General features: G+C 33.2%; 1 protein-coding gene across 4 annotated transcripts in view; it reads left to right on the top strand.

The window, feature by feature from the left end:
* BRD10 (bromodomain containing 10) overlaps positions 1-16,640 on the top strand; it is a 127,362-nt gene that overhangs the window by 89,077 nt on the left and 21,645 nt on the right. For 3 of the 4 annotated variants that reach the window (XM_066368111.1, XM_066368113.1, XM_066368110.1), the window contains one exon: positions 1,864-1,953. The exons of the other annotated variant lie outside the window; for it this stretch is intronic. In XM_066368111.1, the coding sequence (XP_066224208.1) occupies positions 1,864-1,953 (90 nt within the window). The remainder of the gene's footprint in view (positions 1-1,863; positions 1,954-16,640) is intronic. 4 annotated transcript variants of the gene reach the window in all.

Here is a 16,640-nt window from a genome sequence, read left to right as displayed (position 1 = left end):
GTTTTTGCTCCGGGGCCAGATTAGAAAGAAAACTTTTTTCACGGGCCGGGCAAAATATTAAAATTAAAAAATGTTAAATACAAAAATGATTCGTTTAAGTAAACATAATTTTATTATGTAATTTCTTTATGAATAAATGTGAGTGAAAAAATTTAATATACAGTATTATTTTAATAAAAACATTTTAATAAAAATATAATTACATACTGTATAAATATCCAAACTGTATCACAATCAATCAAAACAATATTTAATTAATAGAATGAGCTTGAAGGGACTATATCACAAATAAAACAATTATTTCGTTTTACAAACAGCCTGGACACGTTTTTAGTTATCAACTGCAGCTATTGTCTATGCTACACCGCCACTTGATTCAGCACACTTGACCACAAAAATAACAAATTGTTTGACCTTGGGTGCGCAATGGCAAACTGCACCTAAAAGAATGTGGGTTTCACATCCCCGCTAAACGTCACAGTTTATATCAAGTACAGATGAATACAAAAGTTATAAATCCTTATAGTGGAATTTTTTAAAAAAATAAGTATTGTGAATCCATTTGACCAATTATTGGAAATTAACCCTAGATTAGTCACACGCAGAATTCTTTTCCGCATATTACTATCTTCTTAAATATCTCAATTTCCAATAATCAAAGACACTTCCACTTCTGAGTAGCTGAGATTTTAAAGTAGCAGAAAATATTAAAAATTTAATTGTGGGCCACGGGCTGGGCCGTATGTTGGCCATGCCTGTCCTAATCTCCTATTTTTGTCACTTAGTAGTCACTAGGAATGACCTTGTAACCTATTTTTCCTTTGTCATTTTTGTTTGTTTTCTTTTAAAAGAAAATATGCCTTTTAGGGAAACAGTATCCTTACACAGAAATTAATGAATGTAATGAACATAGGTTGATACAAATTAAAGGTGAATTACTAAGTACAGTATATTTTTTAAATTATCACACAGTATAAACATTTCAGTATAAAAGTTTAGTTTATTAAACTAAACTTTTCCTTTATGTGGCGGTAGTTTTATTTTAGATATTTTGTTTTAAAATATGAGCTTATTTTAAGAAAAATATATTGAGCTAATTAGAAAAGCAGTATAATTTTACTAGAACTATAAATGTAGTTACTAATATTTTTGTTATTGCTGACACTTCACTGTTTAGAACTTTAGGAATTAAACTAGTTTGATTATTAACTAAAACTCAATTATTTTGACCATTTTTCAACATTATTAAAGTGAAATAAAATGAGCCACAAAATTATGAAAGGAAATGTATAAGGTTTTACTAAAGACTTCTGAGATCATATTAAAAATATGTACTTAATTTCATTTACATCTTTGAATATATCACATATAGTTGAAGTCCTTTGTTAGCAATCCCAACAGCAATAATACAGCTTGTTTAATTGTATAGTTAGCAAACCATAGCAAAGGTGTAATGACAGTTCTCTGGGGGTGCATTTATTCACCTACTAGGAGACTGATGAAGTATTTTTTAAAAGATGATTCATTCAGTAACCTCTGATATTTAGGGTGAGTTTCCAGATCTTTGTCATTCTGGGCTGAAAGTTAAGAATGTTCAAGTATCTGTATTATAAAACCGACTGAGAGGTTAGGGATGTCGGATGAAACCACCAATGTTGAAATTTCAGCTATTTTTATACTAAGCCTGAAGTTCATACATCATAATAAATAAATATCTTTTAAAGTATAAACTGCAGAACTTTCTTTGGTTTTAGCTATTACAGATAATTGTGAATTCAGTGTGTGTTAAAGCAACTTCTGTTACCACATTTTGGGTGTTTTATATTATGTGTTATCAAGCTGTGTTTTTGTGTTTTATTTTAGCTTATTTGCACTAATCTTGATGAACTCAGGGACTTAATCACAAAAATCGAGAATGAACTCAAAGATCTGGAAAACAGTAGAAAAAAATCGGTAGGTGTTGATCCAAAAGTTCTATCTATTATTGTCAGCTTTAAAATTTATTCCTGCTTTTTTCTAAAGCCTTTTTAATCTTGTTTTCCTGGATGACATAAAAATTTGCAATGAACAATAGAAACATTGTTTCTTTTATTTCTCCTATGTGGTCTAGTTTTCATTTTTAATAGACAAAAATTGTGCCAGAGCAAGTAAATTAATTTTGTTTGCCTGGTCTATATCAAGTATAATTTTAGATATTTTCCAATATACTGGTTGGTTGTTTTCTGACTGGTAGTTTTTTAGGTAATGTTTACCTTGCAAATATTCTTAATAATTATATGCTTTCAATGGAAGTTTATTGCTTAGTAACATAAAATTTTAATTACTTGTGACATAAATAACAGATGTAAATTGTTTAATATTGCCCCAGATGTTTTTGATACATGCCTAAAATGTTTTTTTAAGAACCTTTATCAGCTGAAGTTCATTTTTAACTTTCACGATATAGTCCAAATTCACAATTAAACTTGACCTTTATTTTTTATTGTTTTTGAAAGAATAGAGAATAGAGGCATTATATTTATTCACTCACTACTTGGTAAAACACTCAATTATGTTATTTATTAAATCAGTACCCATTTAACTGGCATTCATAGTTGAAAAACAAACACCAATTAATAAATGGGGAAAGCTTTAAGCATTGAAGATAATCAATCAACAGAATAATCCCTTTGTTTTATTTCTTAGGAATGTTCATGTAGTCATTTTTAGGTGTTTTCTCAGAACCTCTTAATCTAGAATTATATATAAAATACAGCAGGCTTTATATCAGATTTGTAGTAGTCATTTTATATGCTGTCTAGAAAAGATACCGGTATATTGGTAGCACTCTGAAGGGAGGAGACTGAGGTATCATAAAAGTGTAGTCTTCAAAGTTTATTTTAATATAAGAGTGAGACAGCTGTAATCATTTCAGAAGTCTTTATTGTGCTACCTCTAAGAATATTGCTATACTAACAGATAGAATAATGTTCATTATGATAGTCATCAATTAAGAAGAAACCATTATGTTCAATATGCAATTTGAGAAAGAAGAAAACTGAATATTATAGAAATATTTTATTAAAAGTGATTTAGACCCTTAGTAGACTTTTATGTTTTCATATGTATATCTACACATATTTTGTTATATGGGCATTCTCTTAATGTGGAACACCATTTGTTTTAAAATTTACCTATGTGATATATTTCATTAAAAAATTTATATTAGACTTTTTTTCTCAGCCAAAGTTTTTAAAAATCTATATTTGATGTTATATGCTTACAAAGGACTGATGTTCTGTAGGAGGAAGGAATAATCTTTTAATCGTAAAGGACTGATGTTCTGTAAGAGGAAGGAATAGTCTTTTAATCAGGGTGTTATTAATAGGATTTTTGCAGAAGCTGTTTATTTTTAGTATGTTGTCCATACTTCATAACTCTAAACAGAATTTTTAAAAATTAATTTGCTGGTTGGTTTTTATGCTGCAGTTAAACAGAATGTATTCTCTTAATTTGTTCCTATATTATAAATTAGGATTTTGTTTTTAATGGGTAGTTTTAAGTGTAATTGACTGTGTGTACTTGCTTATGGTGTGTATTGTAAGAGAAAAAGACTTCTACTCATCTTAGAGTTTTTCTGTAAAGCCATTTAACTCACTTCCAAGTGGTAGAGGTATAAGCATATTTATTGCCTTCCTTCACAGGAACCAAGTAGAAGAGTTAGAAAAGTAATAATATATTACAGATACTTAACACTCTGGTCCTTGGGGGACATATTTATCAGAAAGATTTAAGTAATGTTTAAGGTTTCACTGATTATATTTTATGTCTCTAAATTTTTAACTTGTCCATGATTTCTAATGTTTGCATATCAGTTTTAAAATATGATTTCTACTCTTAAAAAAGTGGAAATTCTTGGAATTGCACTTAGTGGAGATAATCTTATTGAGATTATCAACATATAGGCTATTTTTCTTTAACTTTAATTGCCTAAAAGGTTTTCATGAATATCATCCCAACCACTGAAATGGCCACACTGCATTTTAAGGGAGATAGACAGTAAAAATTTGCATTTCTTTTTTCCCCCATTTATTTATTTATTTATTTTGCAAATGCTAATGCTGAGTGTGATAGGTATTATTTGCAAGAATAAACTTTATGGATTGTTTATGTTAATATTGAAGACCAGTTTATTTGTCTGCCATCATTTGTAATAAGGTGTTCCACATAACTGAATTTTCTACATAACTGAAATTCATCATTTAATGAAAAACTTTCCTTCTTTCTTGTACTATGTTGAATACAATTTAACCCTTTATTGATGACTCAAGGGTCATTATGAATATCCGTAATTTTACTGATACCCTGAAAATCTATTAATATCAGTAACTCTAAACATTCACCAAAAGGTCTTTATGCTACATTATGAAGGTTTTTGTTTGTACTTTTGCTTTTGTTCTGTCTCTTCATTGTCAGCCTGTCATTTCTTCTGTGTGTTCATGTACTTGCCCTGCCTGATATATACTGTGGACAAAGCAAGTGGGCTCATGGTAAGGACCTGAGGGACTTTCTTAATAATGAAATGCATAAAATTGGTGTAGTGATAACCGTTTTGACGATTTCATGCTTTGTGGGATTCCTTCACTATTGCCAGATAAATGAAGTATTAATATTGATCTTCATAAAAGTATATCACTGCCAAAACTAAAATGGTGTTTAAAGTCAAAACAACTTTATTACCATCAGATTTCCTATTTATAATAATGGCTTCAGTAACAAAGAGGGTATGTTCTATATAAACATTTAGTTGTCATAAATGCCATTGTTAAAGATAGAAATTATATATGTGAGCTCTGGCCAGTTGGCTCAGCAGTAGAGCGTCAGCCCAGCGTGTAGAAGTCCCGGGTTTGATTCCTGGCCAGGGCACACAAAAGAAGTGCCCATCTTGGCCCTGGCCGGTTGGCTCAGCGGTAGAGCGTCGGCCTGGCGTGTGGGGGACCCGGGTTCGATTCCCGGCCAGAGCACATAGGAGAAGCGCCCATTTGCTTCTCCACCCCCCCTCTTTCCTCTCTGTCTCTCTCTTCCCGTCCCGCAGCCAAGGCTCCATTGGAGTAAAGATGGCCCGGGCGCTGGGGATGGCTCCTTGGCCTCTGCCCCAGGCACTAGAGTGGCTCTGGTCGCAGCAGAACGACGCCCTGGAGGGGCAGAGCGTCGCCCCTGGTGGGCATGCCGGGTGGATCCTGGTCGGGCGCATGCGGGAGTCTGTCTGACTGTCTCTCCCCGTCTCCAGCTTCAGAAAAATACAAAAAAAAAAAAAAGAAGTGCCCATCTGCTTCTCCACCCTGCCCCCCTTCTTCCCCACTATCTCTTTATTCCTCTCCTGCAGCCAAGGCTCCATTGGAGCATAGTTGGCCCAGGCACTGAGGATGGCTCCATGGCCTTCGCCTCAGGCACTACAATGGCTCCTGCCTCAACAGAGCAATGACCCAGATGGGCAGAGCATCGCCCCCTGATAGGCATGCTGGGTGGATCTTGGTCAGGTGCATGTGGGAGTCTGTCTGACTGCGTCCCCACTTCTAACTTTGGAAAAATGCAAAAAAATAAAATAAAATAATTATATATGTGAGAGAGGATTTAACATGGATTCATAAAAACACCTGTCTCCATTAGGGAGCTTCTCTGCAGGGTCTTTCCAGATAGTTTTTCCTAACAAAGCAACAAGGAAGAATTATCTCATTTCCTCACCTAGCTCAGCATTCCATTAAAAAACTTTCTTAATCACATAGAGGCTTTGCCATTGAGCTATTCATTGTATTGGAAGATGTACAGTTTTTAAAATCTAGACTGATCCTACTCTTTGTTGAAAAACAACTAGTGTTATTGATGGTTAATAATGTGAGGAGAGAGGAATGCTTTAAATTTCTTGAGTTTGCTTTAGTTCACTTGATCCCATTACTTTGTTTAGGAGCTTTGTAGAAAAAGATTCAATATCCTGTAGATCCTACGATGCTATACGTAATTATACCTGAGATTTGTTTAAACTGAAAAACTGGTTGAGTTAAATAGAGGTATATAGTTGGACAAAGTCATTTTTTTTCCTTTTCCATTGTTATTTAGACAGTAGGATTCTTTAGTGGGCCAAAAGAGAAATTATAACATTTTACTGTTATTTTTGTGGTTTTAGTCAAGAGATAGAATTTATAATTTTTTATTTGGAAAATATCCCTATCTAGGAAATTTATTAGTTTTCCAGAAAGATAGAGCAAAGGTATTAATAAATCTTTCTGATCCTATTGTATTTGAAATTTACTAGATATTATTGCTTTTTAAATAATCAAAATTGGAAGATTTTGCCAGGCTTTCACAGAGTGGTTATATTTCTGAGTTTTTCATGTGACCCCTTTTTTCTCATATCGGCTTTATTTCCTTATGTTTTATATCATACTTTATATTTTCAAAGAGGTTTCCATCATTTTTTAATAAAAAAGGCAAGGAGAGAGAGACAAACAGGATCATAAAGCCATTCCTATATGTGCCCTGACTGGGGATCTAACCTGGCAACATCTGCACTTTGAGACAATGCTCCAAACCAACCAAGGTATCTAGTCAGGGCAGTTTTCCATCTTATTTTAATAAGAAAAGATGTATGTGGCTAAAAAATAAGAAGGGTGTTATTTATAAGAAAGAAACCTTGTTTGGATTATATTATGACAAGTGATAGTCTTATAAACTAAAATTAAAATATTAAGACCATATCTTTCCTGATACATCTTTTAGCAATTAAGCACTTCAGCACTGAGCAGGATTTAAGATAGACTTTAAATATTTCTAAATATTGTAATCAGTGTAAAGAAAAGCTATAAAATTGTTCTTTAATCCTGTAATTCTATTTGAGATTTAACACTTATTATCCCTGTTTACCCTCTCCCCCCAGTAATTTACACAGTGGTCTGTTACACAGACTCCCTTTAATTGTGGAAATTTTGAAAAAAGCTCCTATGTTCAACAGTAGGGAGATGACTAACCAAACAGTAATATTAACATCGTGGTATATCATATTAAATAGCTAGTAAAATATTTAAGCTCATTGTTACTACCTGAAAATTCTTGTGAAATGATTAATTCTTAAAGACATACAAAAGAATGTGTGTAATGGTTACTATATGTCAAAAGATGTGTTAAGAAGAATTGGAGGCCCTGGCCGGTTGGCTCAGCAGTAGAGCATCGGCCTGGCGTGCGGGGGACCTGGGTTCAATTCCCAGCCAGGGCACATAGGAGAAGCGCCCATTTGCTTCTCCACCCCTCCGCTGCACTTTCCTCTCTGTCTCTCTCTTCCCCTCCCGCAGCCAAGGCTCCATTGGAGCAAAGATGGCCCGGGCGCTGGGGATGGCTCCTTGGCCTCTGCCCCAGGCGCTAGAGTGGCTCTGGTTGCAGCAGAGCGACGCCCCGGAGGGGCAGAGCATCGCCTCCTGGTGGGCAGAGTGTCGCCCCTGGTGGGCGTGCCGGGTAGATCCCGGTCGGGCGCATGCGGGAGTCTGTCTGACTGTCTCTCCCCGTTTCCAGCTTCAGAAAAATACAAAAAGAAAAAAAAAGAAGAAGAAGAATTGGAAAGGAATTTTAAGTAATGAATGAAATTCATCTTCCTGGTGTTCTTAAGATACAATAGTTTAAATTCATAATTTAATAATATTATTTCTCCTGCCTAACCAAAGTCTGTACATCAGCTAGACCAAACATTTAGAGAAATCAGAAGTTGAGATCAAATATGGTGATACCCCATTTTTTGGTCACAGGGTTCTTTGTAAGTCAGTGGTTATCAATTGAGGATAATTTTGAACCCCCAGTCCCTGCCCCCAAGACCTTTTGGTTGTCATAGTTGAAAAGATGGTACAGGCACTAAATGAATAGAGGCTGGTGCTGCTGCTAAATATATATTACATTAAAATGGTCCTATAATGCACATGATAGCCCTCCATGACAAAGAATTATCCAGCTTCAAATATCAGTTGTGTGGTGATTGCAAAACCTGGTGTAAGGCCATATTTGCTGAGGTTCCTAGTCTCTTATTTTGTCTGCTGCTATTGCCAATTTATTATGTTGATGTTTGAAAATTGGTAGAACTCAATGAAGTCATATATCAGATCCCATAAATGAGAATATTTCATTTCATTTATATACACCTAATTCAGGCCTATATTTGATAGAACTTGTGAATGTCAGTATTAACCTTTACCCTTTATGATTTTATCAGATAGTTCTTGATCTTAGCTTCAGATCCATCTCAGCTGTCTTCAATCCATTATGATTTATGGCCTCATTTACATTTTTTCATCATTTACCTTTTACGTTTGTTAGGAAATGAAGTTACAAATAACATGGTTATAGAAGTAAATACTTTATTCATTTTTAGAAAGATGAAGTAATATATTTTTTTAAAAATGAAGAGATAGTAAGGAATGAGATACACAGGTAAATGGAAAAATGCAGTCAAATTATGCATAAAATTTCACTTATATGAATTTATTTGGACTCAAAAAACATAATTGTATGTAAGGCAAAGAAATTATTATACATTAATCTTATTTTCTAAAACTTGTAATAAAGAAATTTTCCTCTATTATAGTGAAGGATTATGGGATTTTCCCCTCTTCATTCTATACCCCATTTGTTCATAGTGAGACATCATTTTATTTTTGCAAATAAAAATTATTTATAGTTAGCTGTTTAGAGTACAAAATTTACTTTGTTAGAGTGTGTAAGGAACTATAGGTATATTTAGAGTCCTGAATATGCCTTAATTAACTTGATTTAGTGGCTTTAGTTTTAGATATGGTTGCAATAATCTCAAAATTGTCCTTTAAATTAGTATTTTTAAGTTTTGACAATTGCATCATTATGTGTATTGTTCTCTTTTTCTAGATTTTCTGGTAAACTATTTAATGCTTAACAAAACTAAAAACTGTCTCAGCTGTGTTGGGTGGGATTACTTTGTGTTTAAATGGTCATATTTAAAGCTTTTACAAAATTAAATGACCTTTTGGAAACCCTGCCACAGATAAAATAAGTTTCTTTACCTATCTTAGTTACCGACTCTAGTCTTATTCTTTAGGAAAATATTTCCTTAGTGCCTTCTCTGTGTTATACATTCTACCAGGAACGTGATAGGGATCTAGAGATTGAAATGAAGTACTTACCCTGAAGGAATTCGCTTATAGAGCTTAAGATTCTGTCTCCAACTCTGGGATAAATTATTAATTTTAATCGGGTTGGACTACCTCCAATTTTGGGTTTTTTTTTAATAAAAGATTTAATCTTTTATTTTCAAGCTGTGTTTATTCAGAAGTCACCATGCACTCTAGACACTTGCTCACTTTCATTAATTACATGTATCTATGTTGTTTGGGAGTAAGGTAGAAGTGCAGATAATGTGGACTTTATGAAGAGTCAACCATTAACTGACATGTTCAAAATAATAGTGAGCAGATAAAGTTAGAGGACAGGATGTGAACCAGAACAATTCATGGCTGGTAGGATAAAGCTTCAGTTGACTATAGTCACTTAATTGTCTGAGAATGCATTTTCATTTATCCATGGTAAATCTTGCTTTTGGGTACTTTTTGACATTTAATCATGACTCTGCTCAACTAAGAACTGGATTTTAACCCTTATTAATAATGTTCCCTGTTTCTGCTTACTGCTGATGGCATGGTTTGAATCCCATCAGGGAAACTTCTATAAAAACAATATTTGAAAACCTCTTTTCTTTCAAAGAAAGTTCCACTTAAAAGGGAAAAAGGTTGTTTGGTATTTTTACATTAAGCAGAGAATTAATGCGGTATATTCCCAGCATGGAGTGAGCTTCAAGATAGAGTTAGGGAGTTTCATAGTGTGGCTTTTATAATTTGCCTTAAATTTTTTTGAATTACATATCACACACACTTATTCAAATATAAATAACATTTTAAATATCAAATTTTTTCAAAGCCCCAAGTAAATTTGTATTATCTTTTATTTAATAGTTATTTTACCATCTTCCACTGACAGGAATTCTGAAAAATAAATCTCTGAGGCACTTACAGCCAAGACTGAGCTTCATTATTCTGCTTTTTTTATATTATAGAAGATATCAAAATATTTTGAAAGACCCTAAAATTTAAGATAGAATATAGTTCACTGTCTTTGGTGAATTGGGAAAGAATATTATCAGAAAACAGAGGACTGAACAATAAAACTTTCCTACGATTTTTACTAGACTCTGTAGAAAAAAGGAAAAAAGTGGTACCTTATATATTGAAGGAAAATTAATTCAGAATCAGGCAGAAAGTAAAATGGAGCCTAGATAGAGGGCAGAGTCTACATGTATATACCCCAGTACTTTAAAATAAAAAAAGGCCTTATTTAGAATGAGTTTCTTTTGGTTTAGATGTGATTCTCACAAGTAGTACACACTTAATTAGAACAAGAGCAGTTTGAGGCAGATTGAGTGTGCAACACTGACAGACAATTGAAAACAACCTACAAAGTATATTTTATGAGTCCAAATGCATTAATAGTCAATAATCATTTAATATAACAATATAGGTTATAGCCCTAGAAACCTGAACAGTGCTTAAGAATCACTGTATTAAAATACAACACAGTAATTTGTTCATAATGATGACCCAAGTCATCAAGAGTTAAATTATATTCACTTTGTGTTCGGGAAGTCTGGAAGACTTAGGAACATTTCTGTCAATTAAGAAAAAAAATTTGCACCTAAGGAGAAAACTTCAGTTAACTAACATTTACCTATGTAGTTAGAATACTTCCTGTGGCCTACTCTATGGTAGGCATTGTGATAGAGCCTGAGAAAGTAAAAATAAGTAGGATATTTTCCGTGCTTTTAAAGATATTCCAATTCTTAATTTCACTTACTTAGAACTTTATGCTCTGATGATACCAAAAGTAGCATTACTTAGTGATTGAGATTGTACAGTGAATTGTAGAACCCACCTTTCTGGTACCAGGTATAGAGTTGATAAAATTTTATCGACTTCTTTGCCCACCAACTTACTGAAAATGATCTAATTCAGATACTCAACCAGTGGTTAATTTCCAGTCCAGGATTATTTCTTCTTTGTAAATGAAAATGGTAGATGTCAGTTACATAGATATTGTTAGATTTTCTTTCCCAATAATAGTAACTGCCTCACTAAGAATGTGATATGTCATCCTTTTCTCTAAAAAGCCAAATGACACTGAAATTTGCATGCTTTCTAGTTAAGTGCTAATATAGGATTATAATGGAAATTTTGTGTATGTTGTTCAGTGTGGGATGCCTTTAAAATAAAGTACAAATACTTTCCTTTTCTATTAAATTAGTCTGAAGTGAAAATGTGTGAGTACCTCAAGACAGAATACTAGCATATGATAGTTTATATTAGAACTTCTGGCAGTGTTAAAATGGTCCTGAACTTTTCCCATATTGATATGCAGACTGTCAAACTAGCACTTTTTCAGGAGACTTTACCCCCTAAAATGTAAATATGCAGGAATATGTGAATATGGTAGTAGTTTCTTTAAGTAAGCAATTAGAAAAAAGTAAATGCTGTTACCTTTTCATTTAATATTACTTAGACTAGGAAAATGTCAAATGATTAGTTTATTAAAATACTTCACTAAAGTTAATTTTATTTGTGCTGTTATTACACAATTGAATTTAAATTATTTCCAACTTTTTTGGATATTGCTAGTGATTTTAAATGAGACATCTTTATGTATGGATCCATTTGGCTTTTCTAAAAGTTGTTTGCATTTTATTTGAAAAGCATAATATATTGTTATATAATTTCTTTTTTACGATGGTATTTATATCTGGAACTCCTAGGAACCACGCCTGTAACAAAAAATACAATCCATGTTTCTGTGCTCTCACAACATATTTATAAGTAAAAGCATAGAGAAAAGTAGCATTTTGCTATACTTTTATTATACCCATTATAATTTTGTACTGTTCATTTTAATAAAACTATTTTTCACTTCTACAATAATGCCCTCTCAATTAAAAAAAATTTCTTTGTATAATTTTTCCTTCATATAACTGTTAATATTTACTTTGTTTAGCTATGTTACAAGAAAATCTGTATAAACAACAGGATTGTTTAAACAAGTTACTTTTACGTAAGTTTATTCAAATCATCTAAGTTTATTAAAATATGCAAAATATGTCCATGGTGGTGAGACATTTAATAAATCTGGAATTTATTTGTTTTCCTCTGTATTTCTTTTTGGGCATCCAATATCCTCAATATCAGTAGATTGCCAACTCCCTATCTTTGTATCACCCAGCCAGCGTTATGCTGGTGTTATTAGTACTCAACCCAGATTACTGCAAGAGAATGGGATTGTTCTTTAGTTGTAAGGTAAATTTCCCTCCCCACTAGTTTCACACATAGACAGCTTTTCATTTCACAATATTGTGTAGTTTTGTAAGTTTTTTAAAATTTCTTTTCCCATAGGTCCTTAGGTTATTAATCTATCACATTCAAGACTTATAAAACTGCATAATATAATGAAAGACTTACCTTGTAACTTTTTGTAGTAATCCCTATGAGGTTATAAAACCTGTACTGTTTGACAGTTGGGACATCTTATAGAAAGGGAGCTGGCAATCTGCAGCTGCTATGGACATTGGATGAGAAAGCATTGAAAGGTAAACTTCAAATTTAGTCCATATTGTATACCTTTGATTCTATGGTGAATGCTTGAAATTCATACTCTATTTTATGTTAAAGTATATAATAAATTTATAAAAGAAAAATATTGCTCTTTTTTTTTAAATGACTTTTAGCAAATGTTTGAATTATTAAGTTCACATAATGCATTGGAATAAACGTAGAAAATATTTTTTATCTCTGAAAATAGTGAGAATTCTGATTTGAGAACAATTCATTTATCCTCATATTCATATACCTGTTTATAAAGAAAAGTTAGGGCCAAATTTATGTATGTAAATCTTTTATATATAATTTTATTAGAGAAACAGTTATAGCACTGTTTTACAAGTGACCTTTAATCCTTCTGTGCACCATCTTTATCTTTGATTCTGTATTGATTAATGCAGATAAAGATTGTAAGAGCCTTCTAATTTTTGTTTACAGCTGTATTCTCTCTCAAGTGTTTGAAAACAGGGGTACTTTCTGTTTTCCTTATTTGTTAATTCACTTTTAAACTTTAGATCACAATAATTTTAAGTACTCTTGTAATTAAAATAAATTTGAGATGTTAATTTTTGCATTACCGAGATATCTACATGTAAATATAGGTACTTACATGATGCAGTCTCTTTCTTCTTTAGGAATTCTCTGTGTATAGGCCAAGAAAGGTATCATTGTTTAGTGGCAGGAGAAGGGATTTCAGTATTCAGAGACTTAGAATTCTGTTCTAAAGTCTACTGCTATCTACAAGAACTTCCCTGTGTGTTACTTTAGCTAGTTTTCTTCTATAAAATTATATCCTCTGAGTTCCCTTTTAATTTAAATAATTTTATCCTAGAAGAAATATGATAATTGTTCTGAATTTTTCTATTATCTGCATATGTAAATCAAGTTGATCAGTCAGAAAAGCTATTGTGAATGTTTAATGACCTGACTTAAAGTTCAGGAAATACCTGTTTGACTTTTATTAGACCCAAGTTATGGTACATGTTACCATTTCTGATTGACTTTTAAAATTTCAGAACTTTTTCTCTCATTACATTGGTTCCATTGTATACTGTGACATTCAGAGATTATCAGTTGGTAGAAAAGGACATACTGTTTTAATTTAATTTGAGTTGTACTGACCAAAGAAGATGATAAATGAAACAAGTAGTCTGAATTTCTCTTTTACCTATAAAGTAGTTAAAGCACCTTAACTCAAGATACCAGTCCCAGAGCAGTGATTCTAAAACCTATGCTCCTTTTTGATAAACCTAAAAACTATGGACACTCATAACCCCTGGCAAGGTATAGGAATGCCTTTCGGCAAGGTCGTTGTATTCTTTATGTGTATCTTCTAGTCAAAACATTTTATCAGTCTTTCTATAATTTATGTAAATAATAGACTTTTTGTTTGTTTCCAAAATATAGATTGAATAAGAATGCATTTTTAAATGTAAATGAAATACAATGTTCTCACTATCCAAAGTTGTTAATATGCAATATAAAGAAAGGGAAGAAGGCTTAATATATATATATTCATATACACATACACACACACACACACATTCTCAAACAAGTCAGTGGATAACACAGAATTATATGGAAGTTAGAAATCTATTCTCTGAATAATATTTATGATCCCTTTCCTATATTATAGTCAGCTACTTCAGTAGTTTATTTTCTGGGTTTTAGATTAATTAATAACCAAAATAAAACTAAAAGGTAAAATCTTCCTAATATTTTAAAAATTCTTTTCTATAAAAATTAATATTGTAATTTAGTAGAAACACAAACACAGCTAACAAGTGTCTTGAAATAATGACATCCAGCTACACAGTGTCCGCTTCTTATGCCTTACCTACGTAGTCCTAGAGTCCCATAATACTGGTAATCCTTCTGCATTCCCTGTCCCATCCCGTCACCACCATACTAATCTAGAGAGCAACCATACTGCTCAAGTTAATTCTGCATCTTCTGTTCTTCCCCATGTGACCCCAGTTAAAATGAATTCAGCATATTTTGTGCTCTCTGGTCTTTTAACACATGTCCAATTAATTATATCACAGATAAGCTGTTCTCCCCACTGTCGTTTTTTTTTTTTTTTCCTCTTTCTACTCTCTTTAACCTAGGAAAAGTTTACTTCTACTCTCACCATTTTATTTTTGAGCCATAGGTAGTTAAGAAGTAGAAAAATAACATTGTTAAGATGCTCTGTTAAAGGGGTAAAATCTTAACCTTCCTATTTTCTATTTTATCCTTTTTATTTTCTATTTTTTATTGAGATAAAATCCTATCTCATTCCATAAAGGATTTAGGGCAGCTATCATCTGTCTTTTCATCTTCCTCAGTTAGCTTTTCCTAGATGAAAGTTACGTATTTCTTGTTCAGTTTTATCACTTATCATTTAAGTTTTGTTTTCATGGGTTAGAATAAATACTTAATACTAATTTATAACATTCCTTTGGGAAAAAATTAACTTTTGAGGTATAATTCATTGGTAAGTTGGGTTCTTTTAGAAAGCATTTGACGAGAGGGAAAATATGTCTGTCTATGTTAGTATATTATATGAAATTAAATATTTTTTTGAATTTTTTTTCACATTGCTATGATTTGTCATGCCACTAAGAAGGCACAAAAATTAGTGAGCCTAGGTTCTATATTCCTTTTTTTTTTTCCTTCCTTAAGTGAGAAGCAAGGAGGCAAAGAGGCAGACTCCCACATGTGCCCAGACTGGGATCCACCTGGCAAGCCCACTAGGGGGCGATACTCTGGCCATCTGGGGCCTTTGTTCTGTTGCTCAGCAACTGAACTATTTATTTTAGCACCTGAGGAGAGGCCTTGGAGCCATCCTCAGTGCCATGGGCCAACTTGCTCCAACCTAGCCATGGCTTCCGGAGGCGAAGAGAGAGAAAGAGAAAGGGGAGTGAGAGGGATGGAAAAGCAGGTGGTCGCTTCTCCTGTGTGCCCTGACCGGGAATCAAACCTGGGATATCCACATGCCAGGCTAATGCTATACCACTGAGCCAACCAGCCACGACCAGTTCTATATTCTTCATGCACACATGCACAAAGACCTACATCTTTCTGCTCTTTTAATAAACAATTTTCCTTCTAAGATAAAAAAAAATCTGAGGTAGAAATGTAGTTATTTTTATATGTATAAACATTCTCTTAGTTTAAAACAAAAATTTTGGGGAATAGGAACTATTAATCACTTAGGTTTATACGCAACTAAAATTTTCATGACTGAAAACTTGAAGGCTATATATATATATATATATATATATATATATATACAGTTGAGAAATTTATGCAGATTTAGAATATGTTTTGTTCTAGGGAGTAGCAGTTTTAAATGTTCTACATATGTGTAAATTGACTCAACAGTTGCTATGGGATGAAGTCTAATTCTTTGCATGCTAAATGTGATCCATAACATACAGTAGTGTCTTTTGTCATTAAAAAACAGTAAAATAGGTGGACTATATGGTATATGAATTATATTGCAAAGCTGCTACCAAAAAAAAGAAATAAACATGTTAAATAACAGAAAAATGATGATGATGATGGTGGTGGTGGTGATATTTCTTTGTTTTGTTTTTAATTTAAGTGAGAGGGGGGAAGATAGACTCTTGCATGCTCCCCCACCAGGATCCACCTGGCGACCCCTGTCTGTGGCCAATGCTCTGCCCATTCGGGGTGGATTCTGGCAACCAAGATATTTTTAGCTCCTGAGGAGGAGGCTCCATGGAGCCATCCCCAGCACTGGGGCCAACACACTCGAATCAGTCCAGCTGTACTGCAGGGAAGAGAGGGAGAAGCAGATAGTTGCTTCTACTGTGTGCTCTGACCCAGAATTGAACTCGAGACTTCCACACGCCTGGTCGATGCTCCACCGCTGAGCCAAATGGCCAGGGCCAGGTGGTGGTGATGTTTATAGGTGTACACTAACATTGTAGAGAATGGAGGGGAAGGCTACCT

Source organism: Saccopteryx leptura, chromosome 2, assembly GCF_036850995.1.
Source record: "Saccopteryx leptura isolate mSacLep1 chromosome 2, mSacLep1_pri_phased_curated, whole genome shotgun sequence".
In the NCBI taxonomy this organism is placed as follows: Eukaryota; Metazoa; Chordata; class Mammalia; order Chiroptera; family Emballonuridae; genus Saccopteryx; species Saccopteryx leptura.
This window is presented reverse-complemented; position numbering and strand designations above follow the sequence as displayed.